Consider the following 26,042-nt stretch of genomic DNA (forward strand, 5'->3'; position numbering starts at 1 on the left):
CATTATCTTGAAGTCTTCTGATGCTTAAAGAGGCACCCTGAGAGAATTTAACATACATTAGGAGCTATTGATTGTGGTAGGCTGAGCCAATGGGTGCAAGGCTGTGCCGTACAAAAAACGCAGCTATTCATTTCCCACATTTCTCCAAGCAGAAGACCACTGCATGAAGATGTCTTGTGTAACCTTCACCAGCAGGGGAGGGAAATAAATCCCAAAATAAGGACTTGGTCGGCCCAGGGGATAGGGCACTGTACTGGGTATCAGGAGATCTAAGTTGTGTTTTCAGCTCGGACACTAATTTGCTACATGTCACCTTGAGCAAATCACTTCCACTCTCTGTGCACCAGATTCTCCATCTGTAAGATGGGTATAAGGCTATTTACCTTCCTTTGAGATTGAGGGAAGAAAAGTGAGGTAACTATTTATTATTATTATTATTATTATTAAAAATGATATGAGCTGAGATGGAGAAGGACACAAATCTGAACCACAGAAAGAAGTCTTAGGAAATGTCTGACTAAGCCAGGCTGAGCCTGTGTTGAATATCTGGCCAATCCAGTTTTGCGATGCATTGGCAGAGAAGACACTATATAAACGAGAATATTATTTATTACTGTTAAAAGCAGGGTCACCAATTACATACAGACAACACACACATTAATGCCTTATCCCCACCACTTGGCTTTTTTTAATAGGGCAAGAGGGATTCTGCTGTGGATGATTCAAGTTACAGTATGTTACTCATCAGTGGTCTGAGCTGGGGTTAATATTTTGGATAGTTACAGCACTTGCAGCTGTCATCAAAGACAAGGCCAGCTGCACAGGTGAAGCGGTAAGTCCTGCCTCCAGCACATACATAGAATTGCGTATTATCTTTGGGGTCGGCATAGGTACCATCTTGTCTGTCAGCACAAAATGTATCATCTTCCCCAGTTGGGGGAATAACTGGAGAGGTAGTTGTATCTGGAGAAGGTGTGGGGCCTGGTGGAGGGCAGTCGGGCACAATCGGACCTAAAATGAATAATTAACAATTCATTAAGATACATGGATTCGGCCAGATTTCATCTACACGTGTACTCTTGTATGCCTGTCTATGTTTCTGGACTCTACACTTCATGATTTGTAATGACTTATCTATCACCTGGGACTCCTGTACTAAGAGCACGATCCTGTATAACTTGAGCTAAAGGACTGACCCCATCCCCACAGGTAAAAGCTGTAGCAGATTCACATCCTCTGCAGATCAGGCACAGAATGGGCATGGTTCACACACACAGACAAGCATGTTTCAGAGACATGGTCTAGACTTCTAATCCTGCCTCTGGATTAACGTGCCCTTGATGAAGTCACGCAACAATTCAGTGCCTCAATTTCCCCATCTGCAAAACAGGGCAAATAATATTTATCTGCCTTATATATGTTGTGAGGATTAACTATCTTACAACGCTCTTCCAAAATGTAAAGTGCTATATAATGGCTCAGTGTTAAGACACCACGCATGGCAAAATGCTGAACTTTGCCTCATCAGTAGTTTTCTAAAGTTCATGACCAGATGTACTGAACCTCCTAATTATATAGGCCTGAAATACTCTTTAGCACTGTCTTACCATTTGTTTCGAGGAGTCTCTTCAGCTCACTTATGAGAGGATACTTTCCTTCATTGCAGAAAGAGCCCAGGAAATCATCCAGGTCAATAGCCCACACCATGGCACCTCCAAAATTTTTCTCTCTCAGGTATTTGACCTATCAAAAAAAAAAAAAAATCAGACAACTATCAATAAAAATTTCCACAACTGCTTAAGAATTCCTTTAAGAATTTCAACACACACACACAGTGAAACCAGGTTTCAGAGTAGCAGCCGTGTTAGTCTGTATCCGCAAAAAGAACAGGAGTACTTGTGGCACCTTAGAGACTAACACATTTATTTGAGCATAAGCTTTCGTGGGCTACATCCCACTTCTTCGGATGCATAGAATGAGACCAGTAACTGGCTAGACAGCCATGGATCACAGAACTGCTAGGCAGTAAAGTCCCAGCTCAGAAATAAATGCTTTGGGAAACATTCCCATCACATTCAAGGTGCCTTAGTGCAATATGAACAAAGCTGAAAATATCTCCCTTTATCAAGAGACTCTGAAATGCACGGAATTTAAGCCAAGTGCTTTCCAATAGCAGGGATAGAGTGTAAGTAAAGCTCATGTTAAAATGTTAAAGGTCTTACCTTGTGTTTATAGCTGCACGCATTGTCAAATCCAACCCATTCGTTCCCCTTAACGGCATAGGGGACTTTCTGGTCCTCAATCCAGTGTACCTGAGCAGTCTTTAGGAATGTGCAGATCTGCCAAAACAGCATGGGGTTAAACACACAATGGACCTCATTCAGGAGCCAAAAAGTGAAGTCAATGGGCTAGATCTTGTCCCCCCTTTTAGTCTGCAATCCGGCAGCCTAAGTGGTCAGCTAGGAGTTACTCTGGGGGTGCAGAGTTGGTGTACCCTGCCTTACCACCTCCTTGCGGCCCCTAGGCCACACAGCAGAGAGGAGAGGAGGTGGCCACATCACAGCTATCCACCAAACCCCTAGAATAGCCCCTTAGGCTCTGTGGCAGCAAAGAGTAGCTTAGAGCAGCCTTACTTTAATTTGCATCAGGGACTGAACTGGCCTGGAGAATAGGGGAGAAGAAATGGACATAAAGGTGGGGTGGTACAGCCACGTTTGCCCCACGCCCCGTTCGGGACCTGAGCTCTTCCAGACCTGAAGATCTAGTCTACCAGTGCCCTTGCAGTACAACACTGGTGTAAGTGGGAAGCGAATCCATCCACTGTACAGGAAGAGAGAGAAGCTTAGACAAGAGAGAGAAACTCAGCAACCAACCTAAGTAAAAACGAAATATGTCACCTATAAATCATAAAAGTACATATCATAAATCACTAATTATGGGCCAGATTCTCAGCGGCTACAAACTGGCATAGCTCCATTGAAATCAATGGGTCTGAGTCTCATTTATACCAAGGTCCCTCTAAGGGCCCCTTTACACTGCTAGAGAGGTAAAGTGAGCATACGGCCCCTTTGCACTGCCAGAGTGATGTAAAGACATCTTAGTTTTGCAAGAGAATCAGGACTAATGGAACTAGCTCAGCTTACACCAGCTCAGGATTTGGGCCACAAAATGTAATTTTCTCAAGCTTCTCACCTCATAATAAGCCCAGAAACCAGCTTCCCGGGTGTAAGGCCCAGAAGATCCAGCCCCAGATGCTGGGGCACCAACAAATGTGTCACTGCTGCTAAGCCTAAAGGTACGCCCGTAGGTGGGGAATCCCATCAGGAGCTTCTCAGCGGGGACGCCGTTATCATTCCAGTATTCCATGGCATATTTCTGCAGAGATCCAAATGGAAAACCTTTTTACCACCAGTGCCCGTTACTCTCAGCGCCCTCTTGGGGAAATAAAAAGGGAGTTTGCTGTCTGTTCCCTTACACAGTTGAAGTACTTGAAGTCCCCATAGTCAGCAGAGCCTTCACAGAGCGGGCTGTTGTGCCCTGTGAAGGAATCCCAGCCTCCATGGAAGTCGTAGGTCATCACGCTGATGAAATCGAGGAGCCTGGTTTAAATTAAATGAAACAAACCAAAACACAAAAACAAAAACCACAGTTAGGAATATGATTTCCTGATGGACAAATGAGTCAGCAGACAATACATCATCCCACGTTGACCTAAAGGATGCACAAGACTTTGGGCCTGAATCTCCATTACCTGGAACCTTACGCTGTCATTTTCGCCTGCCCAAAGAGAGTGTAAATGCTACCATTGGGATTTAGTAGCATTTTGCACCCACCTATTTTGCACGGGGACTAATGATGATGCAAGGGGCAAGGCAACAGAGAACCAGGCCAATAGCATATTAAGCACAATGTGGAACCCCATCTACTCACTTCCCTATCTCAGCAATTTCATATCCAGCGTCAATAGTTCCTTTGCCAGCAGATACCGCTGCGGTAACCAACAGCCTTGGGAGTCCAGTGCTTGCAGCCTCAGCTTTAAAGGCTTCCAGCATTTCCTGAAAATGGAAGTGAGCGTGTTGGTAGTGATTCTTGTAAAAATGTCATTCATGTCCAGCTGGGAATATATATCTAGAAACATCCCAGCAGCCTGTTCTTGTCTATAAACTCCTAAAAATCTTCACAATGTTCCTTCCATGTCTAATTGTCCCCAAAGCCCTTGCAAGATGGAAGAATACCTTAAACAAGGTCTAATACCATATTTCCACAATAGTTGGACTCAAGGAACTAAAAGCGAACTAAAATCATGCAGTACCAATGTAAACACTGCTGATACACAGCTTGGTGGTTCAGATCTGTCTCACTCCAGCTGACATACAGAATAACTGAGATAGCACACTGGTTACTTACCTGAATCAAGATGGTGAAGCGATGTTTGTCCTCGGGGGGGCTGCCTCTAGAACCTGGGTATTCAAAATCCAGGTCGATCCCATCGAACCCAAACTTACGGAGGTACGCAATCACCGAGTCAATGAACGTTTTACGATTAGCTGGTGAGGCAACCATTTCAGTGAATCTGGAAGAAGATAATTCTTAGACAACTTGCTCCCCCCCCCCTTTTTTTTTTTTTTGCAACACATGCAACAGCAGACTTGTTCAGTTCCTCCTTTATAAATGTAATTGTCTTCATGCAGAACCGTCTAATTAAAACCCACTTCCATTAATCACCTCTCTTGTTGTCATTAGCAATGTGTACCCAATAATCAACTATTAATAAGTTCTGTTATCACCAAAGTCGAGAGTATGAAGACCTGTGTATTTATCTCAATCTGCCCTCATCTTTATCCTCCTTCTTCACCACAATGAAACAATCCTCCCCAAAATTCATCCCATCCTGTTCTCTACCATTATCGTGTGTTCACTAGTACCACCATCCCATTCTCTGCTTGATCGGTTTACTCAGAGCACCCTTAATCGCTTTCCTAGCCATTATCAGCTTGATCCACCATCCAATGACGTCAGTGGAAAGACTCCCACTGGATCAGGACCTATCTCATCATCGTTACATTACCATTTTCTGTTTAATGCTCCCGATATCCACTTGGGATTTCTAACCACTGCAATATCCACCCTAACTTTTCATAACCATCCCCTGCTTACCCATTCTGCCATTCGTATCATGAATGTCTAATCACCATTAACTATCTATATTTTCATAATTAATCACCATTCTTCTCCTTATTTCTTCAACCTGTCCCCATTTTCACCAGCACCCATGACATCATCAATACCCAGTTCTTCAGCTACCCAGTCCCTACCGCCGTTTACATCTGGTCATTCACATGATCATCATGGGCCTAATCCTATCCCCAGTGAAGTCAATAGCAAAGCTCCCGTTGACTCCAAAGGAGCAGCAGGAGGCTGTGTGTTGTCAAGGTCTCAGCATCATCTTCACCATCTTTGTCATTAAGTCCAGGGAAAAGTTCTCACTTCTGAGTGCCAAAGTTCCACCCTCCGATAGCCAGGCTGGTTACAAGTTTGTTGTTACTGTGACACGAGAAAAGAAAAAGGTCAGTAAGCAGCAGTCATTTGGTTGTGTTTGAGACTTGGCTCAGTTGAGAACTTTTTGTTGTTATTATTTTTCATTTGAGAAAACCTATTCAGTTCTTTTTGGTTATCATCATTCAGTATTGGTAACAGTGTTGCCTAAAGGCCTCAAGCCAGATTAGAACCCCATTGTGCTAAATGCTGTACAAACACATAACAATGGACAGACCCTGCCCTGAAGAGCCTACAGTCTAAACAGACAAGACACACAAAGGGTGGGACAAAAAGAAATGCTATCATCCCCATTTTACAGATGGGAAAAGTGAGGCACAGAGAGACCAAGTCTGGCAGAGCTGGGATTTGAACCTAGATCTCCTAAGTTTCAGTGCAATGCCTAGCCCCAGCTTTCCTCCCCTTTGGTTTAAACTGTGTTTTTGTAAAAAACATTACCCTTGAACTGGACTCCTGTGTCAAACCACATTCCAGCCACGAGTAACCTAAAGCATCCAAAATATACTAATCTGAAAATGGGGTTGAATACAAAATACAATCGACCCTTAGGACTTGATCATGGAACCTTGACTCATGCTGGTGCACACTTACATAGTTCCTGGAAAATCAGCAGGACTACTTGTGTGAGTCAAGTTCCATGAAGGTTGTGGAATAGAGCCCTTAATGAAAGCATTGCTGCTAGATATCTATTAAACTATTCCTGTTCTGTAATAAAGAAATTCTTTATTGTTTCTCTGCCATCTTTCTTCGTTGCTGATAGAAAAATCTCAATTTCACTTGGCAACAAGAAGTACTTTTTAAAAGCAAAATTTGCTTTTTGTTTGTTTTAAATCTTGTATATTGGAAAGTGCTGACCTTTTCTTTAGTGCTTGAAATTCTGGGAAGAGTCGGTCTTCATCATTCCATTCATATGGGGCAATCTTATTTTGATTCATAGTTGCAAAGGCATAGATCAAGTGGGTGCATAGATTTGGGTCCACATTGTTTGGGAAGTACTTGGCAGGTTCTGGCCTGTACTGAGACCAATTAGTGAAGTAACACACAAGTTTGTAGGCAGAGCCTGGCAGGAGAAAAGCAAATCACAGATATTAAGAAGGAAACATCTGGTTGTTTCTTGATAGTGACACATCAGGTATTATTGAGAGTGGAATCAGACATGCGATTCTCCTTTCACCAATGTTGGTGCAGGGGTAAATCCACTGATGTCAATGGAGCAACACTGGGGTAATGAGGAAATTCTAGCCTTTTCTTGCACATCTTCTGATCGTACAAATAGATGCACCGGTCCTGCGTGTGAATGGGGATTTCATTTAACAGTCACTTTCTACTCCCAAATTCTGTGTATGTAATGCTACCCTGGTATGTATATTTTCTGCATCTGCATTTACATCTAGGAATCAGCCACATGTCCCATTCAAACAACTTCCCACCACATGTTCCCAATGACAAATATATCAGTAAACTGTGCTTTCTAGATATCACCAAGGTTGGGACATTCCCTTTCAACCAACCACAACTCAGAGATAAACATTTGGCCCAGAGCAGAACAATTATGTTATGTTAACAGGATAATCTTGCTTAGTTAGAAACCAAGGCCCAGGGTGGTGAGTAGACTCATCTATCAGTCAGCATTAGAGAAAAGAGTACTGGTTCTATTGCTCCTTGCTCCAATTTAATACCAAGTTGCATGAAAGACACGTGCCCATTCTTCAAGTCAGAAATTGTTTGTTACAAGGAGCTAAAAGGGATGGAATCAATAAAGGGAGACATTAAAGAATAATCAGGAGGGATCAGTGGGTCAGATCCTCAGCTGCTATGAATCATAACGACACTGAAATCAAGCTACACCGATTGACACCAGCTGAAGGTCTGGCTAACTGTTCTTTCTAATTGTATTGCAGTTTCATCAACACCCTGTGCACAAAAAGAAAGGATAAGATGCTCTTACCCAGCTGCAACTGCAGCAGAATGGTCAAACCTGCAAAAAGGAAGGAGAATGTATTAAAAATAAACTTGACTAGAGCCTTTCAATGCTTAAATTAGTCCCAGAGCAGGTAAAACTATTCCGTGTACAATTACCCGGACACCTGCTAGGGCAAGTTCTAGAACACATTGTCCCTGGGCAAAAGGCTGCTGCCTCTGAGACCAGCCATCCAGGGAAGTTATATCCTGATGCGGTCAATAAAAGCAGAGAGAGTTACTCACCGACCCACAGCAATGCCTTTCCCATCTTTCCTTCCAAGCTAATGTCCCACCGGGGGAACTCAGAAGTGCTTTATACGGCAGAGGCAAGGCCTTATCAGTGTGGAACCTACACACCTGCGTTAAAGACACCAGAACGGGGCCCCAACCACAAGCAAAATAAAATAAACATTTATTCAAGGGCATCAGCACCTCCAGTGCCAAGGCTGGGGGAGGGTGGGAAGCTGGAACTAGATCCCCTTCCATTTATCTAAGGGAGTGGAGAGCACCAATTCCCTCTGGGTGAAATGCCCCCCTGAGGCAGAGAGCCAGCAGAATGCCAGGCCCCGCTTAAGCCCTCAAAATGGTTTTGAAGGAACCAAACTAAAATGTTAACACACAAAATATTATTGCCTAGATGCGGTGCTGCAGGTGGGGACGCACACACACCACCCCAGGAGGGTTCAGCAACGGTGTCTCCATCCTCCTTTGCACATCCCCAATTCTGGGCTCCAGGCTGCTAAGAGCTTCAGGTGGCTCCAGGCCAAAATGGCAGCCGAGCTCATCAGAGTGCAGGGAAGCCCTGGCCATACCAATTTCCCTCAGCCGGGCCCTCTGTGCCAGACACAGAGACGAGAGGACGCATAGGGATTGCTACGCTGGCCTTGAGACATTGGAGAATACCCCTACACTGGGATGATCCTGCCACGGCTAGCTATGGCAGCTTTCTGGCTCAAAGGAGCCCCAAAACAGGGGAGAATCTGGACCTCTGTGAGCCTGAACCTACGGCCACTGAAGTTAGTGGGAATGCTCCCGTTAAAGTCAATGGGAGTGCATTAGGACACTGGATCTGGCCCAATGTACTTATTTTCCCCCCATCTCGCATTTCATCCAACTTGTTTATCCATTAACAGCCAGTTCAGACACCCAAGGGAAATCCTGGCCCCACTGAAGTCCCAAGCAAAACTCCCATTGCCTTCAGTGGAGCCTGCATGTCAACCCAAGCATCTAGCTTTCAGCAAGGGCCTGTCTTGCTTCTCAGTTTTCTAGCTTGGTTGGCTGGGACGCAGTGAACTTACATAACTTCAGTGGCGCTGACCTCCTCAGAAACATTAATCCCCTTGTCACCCAGGCTATATTGGCAACACACGAAAAGAGAAGGACCAAGAGGGATAGACACAAGGGGGTGGATACAAGATGTGCCAAGACAGGCCCCCTGATAAGACCTAAGCATGCCAGGTGCAAAAAAACCCAACACAATTAACCTTCAGAGAGTGACAAATGGCCTGGAGATAGACTAATCGCTAAAGTAAGTCAAGGCTGTTGAGCAGCTACCCATCGCTGCCTGCGTAACAGGTTGGGAGAGCTAGATTATGCATACCTCTAATATACTCCCCCTTTTCCTGCACCTCGGCCTACCTCTGTGCTGAACCACTAGCCAGAGCTCAGTCTTTTCAGGACCTTAAAGAATTAAACTGCCATGACAGAGAGTGCGCTCCCCAGTATTGGATGTTCTGTCCAGTTCCTCCACCGGCCGAAGGTAAGCTTTTATGAAAGGCGAGCATCTCTTCTTTCTCTTGCCAACGTTTCCTCTTCTTCTCCAAGCAATCCAGCTCAATAGATCTCACTTCATCCAAGAGTTATGCGCAGGAAATACCAATACCCTTGCTTCTGAGTGTGGTTGGCAGGGATTCATACCATCTTGTAAAATCCTGTCTTGCATGTCAGAGTGAAATACGGTGTCTTTCTCTCCTCCAGCCTCAAGAATCTCTTGGGCCACCTGCTCAATACACAGAGGGTCGCTCTCTGGTATTTTGGTATGTTTCAGAAAACTAAGCCTTAAGCTCGGATGCACTCATTACACTTCCATAGGCCTTTTCTAGCATCTTAAAGTCCTCAACTAGTCTCCAGTACTTGACTTGGGACCAGTTCCTAAGGCTACCCACAGTGCTACATGATCTAAATAATAACCAATTCATGAGAACACTTTGCACTCATAGAAGTCTAAATGAAACAAATTGAAATGATGAAGTCAAAATGAAATGTTTTTACCCTTATTGAAGCAAAACGAGAAAGTCTAAATGATTCATCTCAAGGACCTAGGGAATTACAGACCTGTCAGCCTAACTTTGATCCCTGGAAAGATACTGGAACCAATTATTAAACCATCAGTTTGTAAGTAGCCAGAGGATAATAGGGTTATAAGGAATAGTCAGCATGGGACTTCAGTAGGACTATTCTCCCCGTAGGAGAATCATGATACTTCCTTCCTTATCTCAGCTCTTTCACGTGCAGCATCAGTAGTCCCTTTGCCAGTCAACACAGCTGCTGTGATCAACGGCCTCCGGCATCCAGTGCCATAAAGGCTTCCAGCATTTCCTAAGGGGGGAAATAAGGACAGCGGTCACTCTTGTTGGAAGGTCATTCGCTTTCCTCAGTGCTACAACGAATGGGCTAGTACCAGCTGTGCTAGTTTGTTCCAGTGCTGATAAGCAGCACATGCAGGCATTCAGTGCATAGCATTCTCTCAATAGTCTGCACAGACAGCTAGTCACTTAGTCACAGAGCAGGGTTGGACAGATGCTGAGCCTCCACAGCTCTTATTGATGGCAGTGGGGCTAATACATGCTAAAGGTTAAGCATGTGCTCAAATTCCTTTCTGGCTGGGAGCACTTTGCAGGAGGGAGGTGTGGGCTAGCACATTGGTTTCTCACCTGAATCAAGATGGCGAAGCAATGCTTGTCCTCTGGTGGGCTGCCCCTAGGATCTAGGTATTCAAAGTCCATGTCACTCCCATCGAACTCAGACTTAGGAAGGTAGGCAATCCCTAAGTCGATGCTTTTACGGTTACCTGGTGGGGTAACCACGTCAGTGAACCTGGAAAGAAAAGATGTCCTAACTGGACAATAGCATTATCATTTTCACTCCTAATTCTTATGAGTGACACCCCCAGTTCTGATCCCACTGAGAACAGGATTTGGAGCCAGGGAGCCCATTACCAGGAACAGGACACCAGCCAAGTCTCTATCTGCAGATTAATGCCGTGGCCATAAACTCTGGGACAAAGGAAAGACAAGGGAGAATCAAATGGTTACATAAAAGTTTAATCAGATCTGATGGTGGTGGTACTTTATATCCCACCTGACAAAGCTCCAAGGACAAAATGCAGTGAATCTTGCTAGAAAGAGTGACCGGTTATGGGGTGATTAAACTCAAGGCTTTGCCTCTTCATCCCTTGTGACTCTTCCTGACTACACAGGTACAGCAGGATAAAGCTGCCTGTTCCCCGTGGCCTTCCTGGTATGGCCTCGCAGCTAGAGCACTGTGCTGGGACTCAGGAGAGCTGGGTTTTGTTCCTGGCTCTGCCACTAGCCTGCGGGGTGACTTTGTGCAAGTCACGTCCTCGCACTGTGCCTCAGTTTCCCCATATGTAAAGTGGGGATAATGACACGGATTTCCTTTGTAAAGTGCTGTGAAATCTACACATGGAAAGTGCTGTATAAGAGCTAGGTATTATTCAAATATAACGGGTCCCCATTCCTGTCATTTAAGAACTACGTCTTCTGGCGGGTCGGATGTAGTGATTCCAGATCAGGACATCTGATGTGCTCATTTGTATCCTGATACCCAGAATGACCTCCCAGCTCACAACAATGGTAGCGGTTGGCCTTGGGAACAAACCAAACGTTGCACGCATATTTATGGACGAGGCAAATTGTGTGTGTGCTTGGCAAATTAGAAAAGAGGAAGGGCTTTCCCATTCTCCTACTCCCCATCCCTCTCTCAGGAGAGAGGAGAAATGAAACCCACTGGAAAGGAGTGCAACGATTTGCAAAAACTTGAGCAAATTTCAGTCCAGACTAACAACAGCCCACAGCTTTGAGTTACATAAAGTAGGATTAATTTAGGGCACAATGACCTAGGTCACGTGCACAGTGCCTCAAGTTATGAACAGGACAGGGAGCACAGGGGACAGAAATCCTGCAGGAATGACATACTGCAGCTTGGCCGTGGTTACCCTGCCTCATACTATAAGTGGGGCTAAGAGGGGAGTGTATAGCTAAGCACCATATTAACACTCTTGGTGATGGGGATCAGTCTTAACCTTTGGTCAGTGTAGACATGCCCATTTTCTCCTCAACCATTTACCCTGTGCTGTTGTGAGGAAAGGAGCAGTTGCACATGGAGTTTAAGACTCCCTGCTTCTCAGTGCAGAGAGCTATGCCTAGCACTGAATCTCAGTTGCATTCACGTGCAGTCTTCCGCTCACTCAGGAGCACAAGATCCTTTCACGCTCTTCTGTGAGTCACCCAAGGAGCTGCAGGGGCCAGGGCTTTTTTTGCAACTCCAATGAAAGCAACGGAGCTAGATCAGGGTAAAACTGGAATAATGCATTGAGGTACCAGACCCCAGATGCAGTCCATGCTAGTGCAATGACAGCAGGGATAGTCTTCAGTACCACACATTGCTCTCCAGCTCAGAAACATGGCAAAATTCCAGGGCTGGCCTGGATGGTGGGGTTCTGATTCCAGAACATGGAGGAAGAGGCTGAATACAAACAACCAAGGGAAGCCGTTAATCACTGGACAGACATTCAATCAATCCCATTCAAGTGCATCCAAGGTTCACACGTCAACAGTGACTCGCTGCTATTAGAGACAGAACTTCTTTTATTATGAACTTAAAAATAATTATTTTCACTCTACTTTTGTCCAACTCAGGTTTTTATCATCAAAAAAGCCTAATCCAAAATGACCAAACAAAAATATAAATTTATAAATATACAATGTCTGTATATACATACATTCTTCTATACAACAAATGCACTGGCAGGCTTGACAATGGCACGTGCAGGGCTCTTTCGCTAGGGATAACGTTTAAGAGCTTCTGGCTGGATTCTGAGTCTCCCTCAATGGAACAATTCTACCTCAGGGAAAAAGGTATTTTACATGCTGGTACTGGTGGCATTTAGGCCCCAATTCTGCTCCTGATGAAGTCAATGGCAAATATCCCACTGACTTGGATGGTACAGAATGAAACCCACACATTGCAAAAGCCGGAGCCTGCCTTTAGAATCTCCCTTTAGCAACCACTTTTGACCCTCAACCGCTTAGACATGGGAGGGATGTGACATCACCATTAACTACAACAGCTACTGCTTTGGCCAAGATTGTTTTCTGAAGGGAGGAGGATTCTAGCAGAAAAACAAGGCACATCCAAGCACGGACACTTCTTCACTCCATCATCTCAGCCACAGCACGCAGAGCCCTTGCCTTCTGAAAGCAGGGTCTCAGCACAAGAATTGGCTTGAGTGAAGAGGATGTTGTGATTACTCCCCCCTAGCACCTGCCCATGCCACACTTGTCCTTCAGCTGGGAAGTCAATGAGACTTCTTCCAGTGGGTAAAGTATTGAAGCATAAGAGAACAGCACCCTACCCTCTCACCTGGGCAATGCTGCCAGCCTGCAGGGGGCATTGCTTCCTGATCACAGTCTCATGAGGCAGCATGATGAATTGTTCCAGGAATCATCAAACCAGCTAGTACCGAGGGAAGAGAATGGAAGACAAAAGGATTTATTTCTGGGTAGCTGGAGAGTGATAGGTGAAAGGGCAACTGTATAAACCGCAGTGTGCACGGACAGAGAAAGGGAGGTAGAGCACCAAGATACTGATATTTCCCATAGGCTTCTGGTTCCTTGCCCAAATGCGCAGTAAGCTGAGCACGCCCAATTTCATTGCAGAGATAGAGAGCTTAAAGAGCTGGTTTACTGAGGTGGAAAGGAATGAGATTTTGATACTTTTCATCTCAGGATCTTTTCCACATATGCCTTTTGAAAAAAAAGATCTGATCGATTTCGCCTTCAGTTTCAATAGCTCTAAAGTGTTTCATTTCTATTTTTCCAAAAATTAATTTAAAAAATGCTTTAAACCATCAACTTGCTGCCTACTTTTCTTTCTCGGGCAGCCCAATTTCAGGAGGGGTAGTGGGTTAGCTAAATTTGTATACACGTGCTTGAGAGCAGAACCTTCCCCGCTTCCAATGATAATAGTGTTTAATAAGGGAGTCTGGAGCGGTCGAGCCATTTGCAATTGATAGTCTGACCTCTGCAACCGCTATGGGTGCAATGTTTTCATCTGCCATGAAATCTCTGCTACTGCTGAATATTTTCACGAAGGCATCTTTTCATTTAGCACTAGCAGTCAGAGAAAGCTATTTGGTATTAGGGGCAATCCCTGGTTGGGTCCATGTATTTACACAGGCATTTGCAGTATGGAGTCTCTCTACTCAGGTTTTACTCATCCTTACTCAAGGAAAACTGTTGAAGTCAACCAGTGTTTTGCCCGAATAAAGGCTGAGTGAAAGTTAAGTAATGGCCTCAGGATCCAGGCTTGAGTGAAGACTTATACCACCCCTAGGTCATGCTAGAACGAGCAGTGTTTTTTGACTGTTGAAGAAAAGGAGACTTTCCAGTGAATAAAAGCCCTGTATTTCCGCAGGAGAAAACGGACCATAATACTGGCCATAAGGACAGTCCGTCAATTGATTCTCATTCCGTATTCCAAAACCTATAGCACAGTGGGTTTCAAACAGCTGGCAGACTCTCAGGGGACCTGTATTGCACTGAAACCAAACAGAATCGAAAGAGAGCCTGAAGCAGCTGTTAGATCTTGCCGTTCAGACAGCTGGAAAATATTCTCTAACTGGAGCGATATAAACAGCATGCTTACTGCTTTTAAGTGCAGCTGTAGTCAGAAAAGAATGGCATTCTGGAGCTCTGTATGTATTCCTCTCCCCTTAAGTGACACACCAGATGCACTCAGTTTACCAGATAAAAGTTGATTTGTTTTGGGTTTTTTTTAAACTGCCAACATTATAAACAAAGTTTGGGAACTGAAAACCCACCAGGGATTCTTCTGCCTCTTACTGTATACTCGCCTCAAGAATAAAGCCTCTGCAAAGTGAATTTAGCTGATGCTGTGCAAAGCAGAGAGAAATCCAACACTATGGCTACCAGGTGTAAAAATCTTGGACTTTTGCCAGAGAAATGCACCGATAAGACAAAGACACACAAGAAGCTGATCTATTGATTAAGAGGGAACCATTCTGTCAGATCTGTTGAGTAAGAAGGGCTGACTATAAATGCACTTTAAAAAATAGCGTGAACATTTTCTGCACCTCCACATTTAAACACTAGAATAAGTGGTGTACTTGGGCAGTCTCCCTGATGACCCTGATACACGTGCATAACCCTGCCCATTGCTCCTGAACAATGGGATTTACACAAACCAAAACACCAACAACTCTGAATATTCAGCAACTTTGGGAAAGTTTGGATCTGGGTCTGGATTTCATGGCAGGACCACTAGCTCTGGACAACCTCAAACTCCAAGGAAGTTTAAGATATGGAGCTCTGCGCAGCAGCTCAAGCCAATCTCTGGTTCAAATAGAGATCAGAGCTAACAAGGGACCATGGTGCGAATCCTGTGCACACCAATGCAAACAGGCAGAGTGGACTGGACAAGTCTTTCTTTGAGTCTAGACGAGGACTCCACCTGCCTGGGGAAGCACATAGATTCTTGCTTTCTGCACAGTCTACTGGGAAGTGGTAAGCAGTGAAAACCCTTCTGTGTGCCTCCTCCTTACAGAATAAATCCATCCCATGAAGAGGAGAAATGTCACAGCTGCAACTCAGTCTTCTCTGGAGTAGATGGGCTGATTCCAGTGTGAGGACTGGTGGTTTCCATACCCCTTCCCTACTGACCATGCCAAGCCAGTGGGGGGATGGGGGGGAAGGGGGAGGAAGAGTGTAGTTTGGTACGTACAGGAGGTCATCCCTCTGCTTCAGCCACTCCACCAGCAGTATCTCCCCTCTTTGTCCTACGCCACTCATAGCAGCAAAGGAAACCTCCATGGGACAGCCAGCGGGCCTCCTCTTCCTCCATGCAGTCAGCTTGCTGCAGCTCACTTCTTCCTGCGGATCTTGGGTTTTTTCACTGGCCGGAGGTAGGGATTGTCTATTAGGCTCTCCTCTCCATTGCGGCTGCCGGACAGGGATGCGTTTTGCTGTAGCACTGAAGCATTCTCTTTCTCAGCTCCCGAATCATCCTGCCAAGTAAAAACAATAAATATTTGAAGTTAGGACCATATATTCAGGATCCCACGTTAACTGCCACAAGGCTCTATTCTGTGAGCTGAAGCATGACAAAGATCTATGGCATTTTCCGTGTCATTTATACTGGTGCAAACGGGATGTAAAATGGTACCCAAATCAACACTTGACACTCTGCCCAAGCATGTCAATGATGATTCAAAGGGCAAGACAGGAGAATCAGACCCAAGGAGGATCATAATGGGGAGTTCCAAGTTTCTGATCCTGGGCATACCGTGCTCATGTGGAGGGGTAGGTTTTCCGTGTCCGTCTGGTCATCTTGCTCGGATGAATCTGTTTCCTCCATCTGCTGCATCTCCAGCTCAGAGGGGAGAAGTGCAGTCAGGTATGGTATTGTGAAAGGCCTGGCAGCAATCACTAGGGATGGGGAAAGGAGGGCACAGTTAGCAACTTGGGAGACTTGCTTCTCAATTAATTGTGTGTTATTTCTAAGCCAGCAGCTATCAGGAAGCACTGAAGCAAATATATTATTAAAAAAAAGCCCAAACAGTGTTTAATCTCTCCCTCCCTCCCCCACACCCTGCCAATATTTCCACCATCCGGAATCAAAAAATAGAAGCGCTGCTGTCCTGGATCAAGACATTGGTCCATCAAGTCCATTATCCTTCCCCTCAAAGCAGCCAGTACCTGATGCCTCAGAGAAAGGGGCACAACTTCCTTAATGCTTCTGGCCATGTGAACAATGCAGTACACGAGACAGAGGAATTCCTCCTGACCCCCAAAGAGGATCAATCATCTTATGCCCTGAAGTATGAGATCTGATCACCCTTGGAATAATCATACTTTGTACTTACACAGCACTTTTCAGTTGAGGACCTCAAAGCACTATGGTGAGGTGAATATTACCACCTTCATTTTGCAGGTGGGAAAGCTGAGGCACAGAAAACCTGATAATCAGAAGAGCTGAGCGCCTGCAACTCCCATTTACTTCACAGGAAGTTGCTGGTGGTCAGCACTTTTGTAAGTCAGGCCCAGAGAGGGGAAGCGACTTGCTAAAAGTTACAAAGTGAGTCCATGACAGAGCCAGGATTAGAACCCAAGGGTCCTCACACACAGCATCCTGATCAGACCATGCCTCTTATGTAAGATGTACCCTGGTGACATGGCATCAGAAAGGAAGGATGGAATTTTATTAGGATGTTAGCCTGGCACCTAGGAGACCCAGATTCAATTCTATGCTCTCCCACACTTCCCGTGTGACCTTGGGAGGCCTGAGACTCAGTCCCCTATCTGTAAAATGGGGCTAACAGTATTTCCTTACTCCACAGGGTTGTTGTGAGGATAAATACATGAACGAGTCTGTAGTAATCAGATATTACATGGGTGCCATGCAAGAACCTAAGATAGATAAAGAAATCATTTATATCTAGCGTCTGGCATTGGGCATCTTAGATAGCTCTTACATGGGAATGTGCTGACATCATCCTTGAAGAGACTCTGCGTCTCTCCCGTCTTTGCCATGAAGCGAGTCAGAGCTCTTTCCACATCACGCCTCTGCGACGCTGCTTTTTCCCGTAGTATCTGGTAATCTGAAACTGGCTCCCGGTACGTCTGTTGGACAGGGAGGGAGAGGACAATGAGATGTACAGACTTAGGACTTGCAGGTACTAGCTCTGTAATATAGTTACTGGATGCAGGACAGCCAACTCAAGTTAAAGACACTATTGGTGAGCGGATGATACAACGAAACATAGAGCCCTCAACTAACAATGCCTTGCAGAGAGCGGCAGAGCTCAGAAATACAGAAACCTACAGCCCAGTGAACTTCCAACACTGTGATGATTCACAGTAAATGAGAAAGTTTCCTAGATAAATGGCCAGTGTTAAAAGGGCCTAAGTTGCTGCTGCTGCAATGCCAAAGAGACAATGAATGACATTTTGTAAAGTCTTTTCCACTCACCGGAGTTTTGATGTAGGTGTGAGGATCAGGAAACTCAGGAAAATGGCCGGGGATGTGGGATGGATGGGGTTTGTTCTGTCCAGCCGTCAGGGCTTTGGGAGTCACGGGCTGATTTGTCACAGGCGCTGCAGTTAAATAATAAAAACCTAGTCATCATTGTTCAGCCAAATCCCCAGCGTAAGAGGAGTGTAAGCAGAAATCGAGCTGATATTTCGATCTATAGACCATCTATAGTATAACCAGGGACAGACCATTTCCCCTCGGCAACAGTTTCAGACTCCATTCTAGATCACTCCAAGCAACAATGATTAGTTTAAATTGACAGTGAACTGCATTCAGCCCACCACGTAAGTATGTGGGCAGCAAACACCATACATGGGAAATGGGGTAACACTGGAACAGTAGCAACTACTTTGACAAATGGTGCCCTATTCCTTCATTTATCATTTGTCAGTTACAGAAAACCTTAATATAAACTGCTCTTCCAGGAGTAGTCCTCTCCACTGTGCCTCAAAAGAACAGAAACTCTTTGGGTGCACGCAGAGGGGCTGGTGGAGTACGGAATACAAGTGCGTACCCGCAAGCTAAGATTTTAAGGTCCCCAAAATTTTGGGAATGGTCAACAACATTTACAGGCACAGAATTACTTGTGGATCCACAGGTTAGTCAATTTCTCTTTCGTTTGTCATCAATTTCACCTTCTGGTTGTTGTGCCCTAGCCCCACTCTGCAATGTTTAGGGTACAAAACTTCAAGGGGGATTTTTATTTGTTAAAAATGTTACTTTAAACAAAATAAAGTCCCATAGAAATAGTCTATTGGTCAGGATCCATAAAATCTGGTTTTTAATATACATAGATTTTCAACCAAACATCACCTGACAGAATCCCTTTAACAGCAATTTCAATCTATCTACTATTGTTTTGCATGGCACCAATTTACTTGCTTAGTACAAATTAATTCCCTTGCTAGATGATGCCCCACGTACGTGCAGTGATGACCATCCGCTGGGAGCGCTTGGCATATGCAGGGAGAGTTTCTACATTGAACCCTGAAACACAGGAGATGGGGAAACAGAAATCACGCTAATATCAACAAAACAAGGATTGACGAATGCAGGTGCTTGCCCATATAGAAAACACTGCTTCTTGGCTCAAGTCGGATCTCACTGAAGTCAGTAGGAATTTTGCACTTTACTTCAAAGGGAATAGGACAGAACTCCAAATAATTTAAGTCTATATTTATACCTATCTGAGCATCAAAATGAGGCCTTTCCACTAAGACCTGGATCACTGAGACCACCTTGTCCTCCTGTTCTATTGTCTATCTTTTTTCTCTCCAGAACCCTCAAAGTTTAGTAACTCCCTCTCCAGCTGAAGCAGACAAGATGCAGAGAAATATGGAGGAACTTAATACCACTGAGCATCATCCAGAAAGATGTGAACTACTCTCCCCACCCTACCCCAACCGCTCAGGAACCTAGCACTCTGCTTCTGTAACACAAATGGACCTTGTAAGCCCTAGGGAGCTAGGATACTTATTTCCATGTCCATTGCCTCTTTCGCCAAAGAATCTGAAAGCACCTTACAAACATCAATACATTAAGCCAACTGTCAACAATACTTCTTCTCAAAACCAGGAATAGAACTCAGGACTCAAGATCCCCAGGGCTTAACCAATAGACCCACTTTCCTTAGAGCCTGGAATAGAACCCAGGAGTCCTGGCCCGCTCCTTGCTCAGACCACTAGACAATACCACCTTCCTTACAATAACCACAAGAGGCACAAAAATGCATAGGATGGGTCCATCTGTATCAGAGGGAGCATTAGGGAGAGTTGCATTTAGGAAAATACCCAGATGTCCTTGATTTCCTATTTGGCTCCCTAGGCTACAACCTTGGCCTAGACAGGTAGTGCCAGCTTTGCCCTGGTGATCATGCAGTGCTAATTAAGCTGGTGGCTCACACGGCAGTTTGTCAGGTCAACAGTATTATTAATGCTCCCCGCACAGTATCTGCAGAACCCAGAGCACAGCTGCCTGCTGCTGGTTCGTTTGCCCCTATCTGAAAGGCAATGCTATTCTTAGTCAGGTTGGAGGATGCCAAACAAGCTATGTTCTAATACCAGCAGGAGCAATCATAGCAAAACAACCCTCCACCCAACCCCAATCCTTCATGTTGAAACCACTGGGGCTTGCTGTGAACCAGTCTGATACTCACCCATTTCGACTAAGGTAACAACAATATCCGAAAGGGTTGGCTGAGTTCTTGCTGTGTGCTCACAGTAGGACTTGGCACTCCTTCCGATTTCTGACACATCTGGGAAAGAAACATCCAGAAGAACACAGACATTTGAAACAGACAATGGCTTCCAGATTTATATCAGACTAATCCTGCTTTCAGACACTTATACCCGATGAGCGCGTCAATGAGCCCTTTTATTGAGGTTAGAAAGGAAAGAAAAGGTCTTCTGAAATACAAAGTCTTACTGCTGGATTTTTAATTCTTTTGTTAAAAAAATGGCCTTGCATCATTTAATGGAGACATTAAGATCAAATAATCAGAAAGCTTCTACAAAGTTTGCAGCACATTCATTTGCAAGCGTACAAAACCCCAGGTTTGCGAACTCAGAAAAACATGTATACTAAGCAGTGAGCGCACAAATCAGAAAGTTAGGGGCATAGTTGTCTATCTTAGGTACTTCTATGGTCCCCTTTACTAGAGTATCAGCACCTCACAAACTTTACTGTATTTATCCTCAAACCAACCCTGTGAAGCAGGGCAGAGCTATTTACCCCCATTTTACAGATGGGGAACAGAGGCAAAGAGAGACTAAGTGACTTGCTCAAGGTTTCAAAGGGAGTCTCTGGCAGGGCAGGAAACTGAACTCAAGTCTCTTAAGTACTAGGCTAGTGCCCTAACCACTGGACCATCCTTTCTCTCTCTAGTTACCTCATTTACACAAATGAATAAGTGCATGCAAAATATATACATTTAAGATTGGAAGCCTGTTTGAAAATGTTGCCCTAAACTTTAGAAAGAGACCAATGTAAAGCTTCAGTAATTAAGAAGCAATTAACTACTCTGGTGATCTGTCAGGTCTGTTAACATTATAGCAATGTTGCTGTATCATGGGCACTCATTTTTATTTCCAGTGGGAATACTTGATTTTAAGACCACTGTATTTTATTTCAGAAACTACACTGGCCTCTCAAATCTCTGCTTTATTGCTTGAAATAGCTGCACCTGTGATACAGATACTTACAGCTCTGTAACATCTCCGTCAGGGTTTCCACTGCTGCCTTTTCGGCACTCTCAAACCCAGCCTCTGTCAGCAAGGAGCTGACCACAACCTGCAGAGTCCTTCTCCGAGCCAAGTAATAGTTATCTGCCGGGGTTGTTGAGTGTTTGCTTCCTGATCTCTATAGAAACAGATCCCACCCCCAAAAAAACAACAACAAGAGACTGTTAATGAAAGGATGTAACAATGGCTTCAAAGAAGTGAAAAACACCACCACTTGATCACAGAGGAGTAGGGTACAGAAGGATATCATGCAAGAGTCTAATACTAGTTCCCCAAACCTCAACTCTGCCAGTATCACCTCAGCCCTGACTTCAATACCCACTCCTATTCCAATCTGGCAAAAGAACAGATTAAGCCTTAGGAATCACGCAGATTCTGTTGCATTGTCACACTAAATCACCAGATGGGATGGGACTAGCATTAGACTCACAGTTCTGGAACAATTTGGAGTGCTCGGGGGCAGAACTGTGAGCATGTTGCAAGTGGAACTTTAACAAAGCAGTGTGGTGTAGTGTTTACAGCGGGATACTAGGAGCCAGGCATCCAGCTCTGCCTTGATTTAACAAATACTTATTGTTTATTTTAATCTCTCCTTCACAGTTTGCTTGTCTTCTCAGATTGTAGGCTCCTGGAGTTAGGGACAAGGTCTTGTACATTAGAAAAGCACTTTAGCTGCTACTGAAATCCAAATAAATAATAGAAATAAATTAGAAGTAATGAGCAACAGCACCTCCTATCTGATTCACTGGCAGTTGTGGGTATCCAGTGCCGCTGAAAAGCAGCCCATTAATATCTCTGTACCTCAGCTGCCCACTTGTAAAACAGCGATACCACCATACTGCCATAACACTTCCTGTCTCTCTAGCACCTAACTGAAGGAGGATCCCAAAGACAGATGAGCCTCCCTTTTACACAGGAGCATGTTACTAGCCCCCTCGTACACACGGGCAGACAGAGACCCAGGGAGGGGAAAGCAAGTCTGTAGCGAACCAGGAGCAGCACCCAGGTGAGCTGGCCCCAGGCTCTGCTTCAGACACTAGCCAAGTGTGGCACCCCCCACCCCATGTGCCCCCTCCTGTGCTCCATTCCACGCCTAGCGTGAAGTCCCTAACATCCCCCTCCCAGTGCCAGGCTCTGCCAGGGCACTGGGTACTCTGGGGCTCGCCTCGCAGTCACCCATACACTGTCCCTTTAAGACCCTCCCACGTGCTCCCCCCTCCAATCTTCCTGTGATTGGCAGCGACCGCGGTCAATCAGGCTATAGGCACTTGGACCAATTGAAAACCAGCTCCACACCCCGCCTACTCCAGCAGATCAGCCAATCAGAGGCTCCCTCTCTTCGGCCCAGCAGGCCCCGAAGCCGCCCACCCTGGCCGCAGCCGCTTCAACCCGTGTCGGATAAGCCGGTCCCCCGGCCACCTTGACCCGTGCGCTGGCCGTTCTCCAAGGAACTTAACCCCCCGGTATCTGCCGTTACCGTGCCCGAGCCGCTGGACACCGTGTCCGCCATCTTGAATCCATGGGCGACGACGCGCGTGCGTAGCCGCGCGGGGCATTATGGGACTTGTAGTCCTGAAGAGAGGCTGGGGCTGCAGGGAGAACCCATTGGCCTAGGGGCTGTGATGGGGAAGCTAGTGCTGAGCCTGGGCTACAGAGGAGCCCTAGCGCTGGGGAACTGAGGGGGAGCTGTCTAGTCTGCCTGAGTCTGGATAGAGCCTGAAACAGCTCCAAGAAGTGTGAATTGCACAGACCCAGTAATTTAAAGGGTATCACTGTTAACTATTTCACGGCTGATCAAGGGACGACAGAGGCTGGCTTAGGGGTGGAATTTGCGAGGGCGCCTTTAATTTATTTTTCCAGTTCACAGCCTGGCCAGTCTCAAGAAGACAGGACGTTGTGTGGGATTGGTCCAGTGCGCTACTGAAAAATCCTGGAAACCTTGCTGCAGTAGCCCTTCTCTCCATTGCTTCTCCCAAAATACTGTTCCCCAAATTGCTGTGTCCCCAAGACCTACCCCAAAATGTGTTAAAGATCCACTCAATTTGTACCCTAGTCATATGGTACAAGGGCTGCCAGAAAGCAATGCAGTGCAAGAGATGAGGTACCTGTCTAGACAAAGAAACTATCCATTCTCTCTAATTGCAGTACAAATGAAAGGACACCCATGAAAAAGGCTCTGCCTTTCTGACATAAGGGGTCAAGGAATAGTTGGGTTGTCCTTCAGGGAATATGCTATTTATGTTGGACTGGAAAGAGCTGAAGCTGCTGTTAGCCCTGTTGATGCCATTTCAATTATTTTATTTCAGTTTGGCTAATAGTGTTCATTTCTTTACCACTTTTGCAACCACAATAAAATGTCTGACATTTACGCAGAACCTTTCATCTCAAAGGATGCTGCTGAGTTTCAGTGTCCAACAGATGGAAAGTTTGAATCTACAAAAAAAGTCTCTCGTTAAGCTCATATGAAGGGCCTAAATCACTTGGTTGGGTTGCTTGAAATATTCGTCGGGTCGTTTCTCAGTAAGCAGTGCTTTCTGAGCACAGCTTCAATTTCCCTTCTAGGGTGTTCAGATCTTGTGATCAAAATTTGGTGAATGTCAGAAGTCGGTTGTGTGCTTCAGAAACTACAGAACAGGAAACCCCCCTCCTACAGCTCCCACCTCTTGCTTCCTGTTTAACTACATGGGTGGGGGGAGAGAAGCATCTTAGGAACCAATAACTGTGTTGCAAAAAAGCAATGTAAACAACAGCTGCCACGCTGGAAATTAAAGGTCCTGATCTCGGTCAATTCAGATTGCAATGCAGCTTCCACGCAGCGCTCGTTTTTCAGAAGCGATGGTAGCAAAAACAGTAACCCATGGAAAAAGGAGGGGGTGGAGGAGAGGAAAGACTGGATTGCTGAAAGGAAACATGTCCGGTGAAGCAAATTTCCTGATCGTCAAGAAAGGTAGGAGGCAATTTAGTTGCATTTTTACTGTAAAGTGTAAATTGAAAAGGAGAAAGAGAAAGAGAGAGATCTCATGTCATAAACAACAAAGGACCAGGAAAAAATTGGTTCCAAAGAGGTTGGTCGAACATAAGAATCTCAGAGACACTTCGGAGTGGTTGCTTGACAGGGAGCGATTGTTTATTGGAAGTAGATCTCGGTGCAGGGTTCGTTATGTATATATATCCCCTTGTTGTGCAGATGGTGTCGGAACCCAACAAACCAGTGACGCAGTAACTTCTGTAGCCTACGGCAGGTGTGTGTGGCCTTGCCAGAAGTGCTGGAGTGGAGGCGTAGAAGCTTTTCTGCCCATTAGTGAGTTAAGATGTCTGTGTCTTCTTGCAAAAGACACAGGGCAGGATTTTCACAAGTGCTGAGTCCCTGCATCTTGTAAGTGGAGTTGCAGTGGCCCAGCACTTCTGAAAAGCAGGACCTTCATGAATAAACCAAGATTACAGGTGACCATGGGAGAAGCGACTTGTGAGAGGACTTAGCGCTGGTACCTTATGGTGGAATCCTCTGGTTAACTGTTTACATGGGTCTGAACCAGTTTGGGTGAAAAGGGGAAGGAGCGCTCTAGGTAGTCTGGATGAAAACCTCAACTCACTGCTACTGCCTGGAGCTAAAGCACAGGGTCAGGCTTAGCCAGTAATGTTTATAAGAGTAATAGCTGACTCTCAAACCAAGAGGTAGCGTGGCATACCAAGTATATACCATTAGCACTGCACACCTGAATTCATACCCTACCTCCACCTTGGCTTATGTGGTACCTAGCATGGCATGTCTGAATCTGTAGCTGTAGCTTGGCATACCTGATATCCATCCATAACATGAAATAGCTGGTACCTACCTGTAATATGGCCCACCTGAATCCATAGCAAGAAAGTGACGCATCTCTGGGGTGCCATGATGTTAATTCACTGTGTGTCATATATTTGTCAAGCTAGGGACTCCATCATGTGACACCCAGGTTAGGAATGGATGTAAAATGCTAATATGGCGAGATGGGAGTGGGGATGGCTGAGAGAGCATATGAACATCAAGCACCACACCAGAGCATTGAGCAATGGTGCAATTACTCCGTGTAAATACATCAACAGTCTCTAAGTCCAGGAGAAATATCCCACAAAAAATAGCTCAGCCTCTCCTTGTCCTTAGAAGATTAGGGCCAGGAACTCAGATATTTCATTCAACAGGGAGCCCGTGTGAGGGGCAAGTAGGTGGGGGCACAGTACAGAGTGAGGGAGTGTTATTTAGAGCTTAGGATCTAGTCCCGCCTCTGTCACTAATTCACTCAGTGACCTTAGGCAAGGCACTGTTGTGCCTGAGTTTCCCCATTTATGCGACAGGAAGGATGTTAATATTATCTACCCACCTGTGGTAATTACACTGAGAACCTTGTGTGAAAGGTGTGATATAAATGCAAAGCATTATTATTCTTGTTGTTATTGTTATTTGTTTGATTATCTCAGGCCTTAGAATTCCCTCTACTTGATTGGAACATTGCTCTCCTCAAGACTGGTAGCCTGCCTTCCCATAGTTTGAAATATCTAGTATTTCAGAGTGCTATGGTAAAGGGGAATTTTAGGCAAATTTAGGGCTTCATCAGACCCTGTGACACACGGGAAGACTGGGCTGAGTCTTGTAAAACAAGCAGAGGGAAGGCTCCGTTTGGGTAGCTCATCACTGAAATCTGTTGTGAACATCTTTGTTCTCCCTTCTTGAGGCCTGGTTTTATTGTTTGTATGAAGACATTTAGTCTCTTTGACAAACAAAGGGGAAATTGCTTCACCCCAGTTTGGTATGGGCCCCCCAACAAACTCTGTGTAACAAAACAAAAATAATCCCCTGCAACAACAAAAAAAGGCGGGGAAGAGAAACTCCACTATAATATTTAAAAAATTCCGTACCAATAACCAAGAGTGACACTTAATAACCATGTCCAT

At 45.2% G+C, this 26,042-nt stretch overlaps 2 protein-coding genes across 2 annotated transcripts; both read right to left on the reverse strand.

Annotated features, from left to right (window-relative positions):
- Nucleotides 1–649: 649 nt before the first annotated feature.
- Nucleotides 650–7,551, reverse strand: LOC113407146 (acidic mammalian chitinase-like). Its single transcript, XM_026655243.1, has 10 exons — nt 7,505–7,551; nt 6,412–6,616; nt 5,488–5,544; nt 4,408–4,573; nt 3,931–4,055; nt 3,476–3,599; nt 3,193–3,375; nt 2,223–2,339; nt 1,608–1,743; nt 650–1,011 (listed from the first exon to the last, which is right to left on the reverse strand). The coding sequence occupies exons 2-10, from the start codon at nt 6,489–6,491 to the stop codon at nt 764–766; spliced, it is 1,236 nt and encodes a 411-aa protein (XP_026511028.1). The 5' UTR covers nt 6,492–6,616; nt 7,505–7,551; the 3' UTR covers nt 650–763.
- A 4,859-nt stretch (nt 7,552–12,410) lies between these two features.
- On the reverse strand, nt 12,411–22,638 carry LOC113407153 (transcription initiation factor TFIID subunit 8). The gene is made up of 8 exons (XM_026655253.1): nt 22,588–22,638; nt 21,072–21,228; nt 20,027–20,125; nt 18,796–18,858; nt 17,809–17,933; nt 17,312–17,459; nt 16,123–16,265; nt 12,411–15,844 (listed from the first exon to the last, which is right to left on the reverse strand). Exons 1-8 carry the CDS (start codon nt 22,618–22,620, stop codon nt 15,701–15,703), a joined length of 912 nt encoding a protein of 303 aa, XP_026511038.1. The 5' UTR covers nt 22,621–22,638; the 3' UTR covers nt 12,411–15,700.
- Nucleotides 22,639–26,042: the final 3,404 nt, after the last annotated feature.

The sequence above is a fragment of the Terrapene carolina genome, unplaced genomic scaffold, assembly GCF_002925995.2.
Source record: "Terrapene carolina triunguis isolate 2854851 unplaced genomic scaffold, T_m_triunguis-2.0 Scaffold199, whole genome shotgun sequence".
Lineage (NCBI taxonomy): Eukaryota > Metazoa > Chordata > Testudines > Emydidae > Terrapene > Terrapene triunguis.

Coding starts and splice junctions, on each gene's coding strand:
- LOC113407153 (XM_026655253.1), bottom strand. CDS start 22,620: ATGGCGGACACGGTGTCCAGCGGCTCGGGCACG. Junction 21,229..22,587: donor TGTCCAGCGGCTCGGGCACG/GTAACGGCAGAT, acceptor CTGTTTCTATAG/AGATCAGGAAGCAAACACTC. Junction 16,266..17,311: donor TGATGTCAGCACATTCCCAT/GTAAGAGCTATC, acceptor CCCCATCCCTAG/TGATTGCTGCCAGGCCTTTC.
- LOC113407146 (XM_026655243.1), bottom strand. CDS start 6,491: ATGAATCAAAATAAGATTGCCCCATATGAATGGAATGATGAAGACCGA. Junction 4,574..5,487: donor TGGAACTTTGGCACTCAGAA/GTGAGAACTTTT, acceptor ATCTTCTTCCAG/ATTCACTGAAATGGTTGCCT. Junction 1,744..2,222: donor CGTGCAGCTATAAACACAAG/GTAAGACCTTTA, acceptor TTTTTTTGATAG/GTCAAATACCTGAGAGAGAA.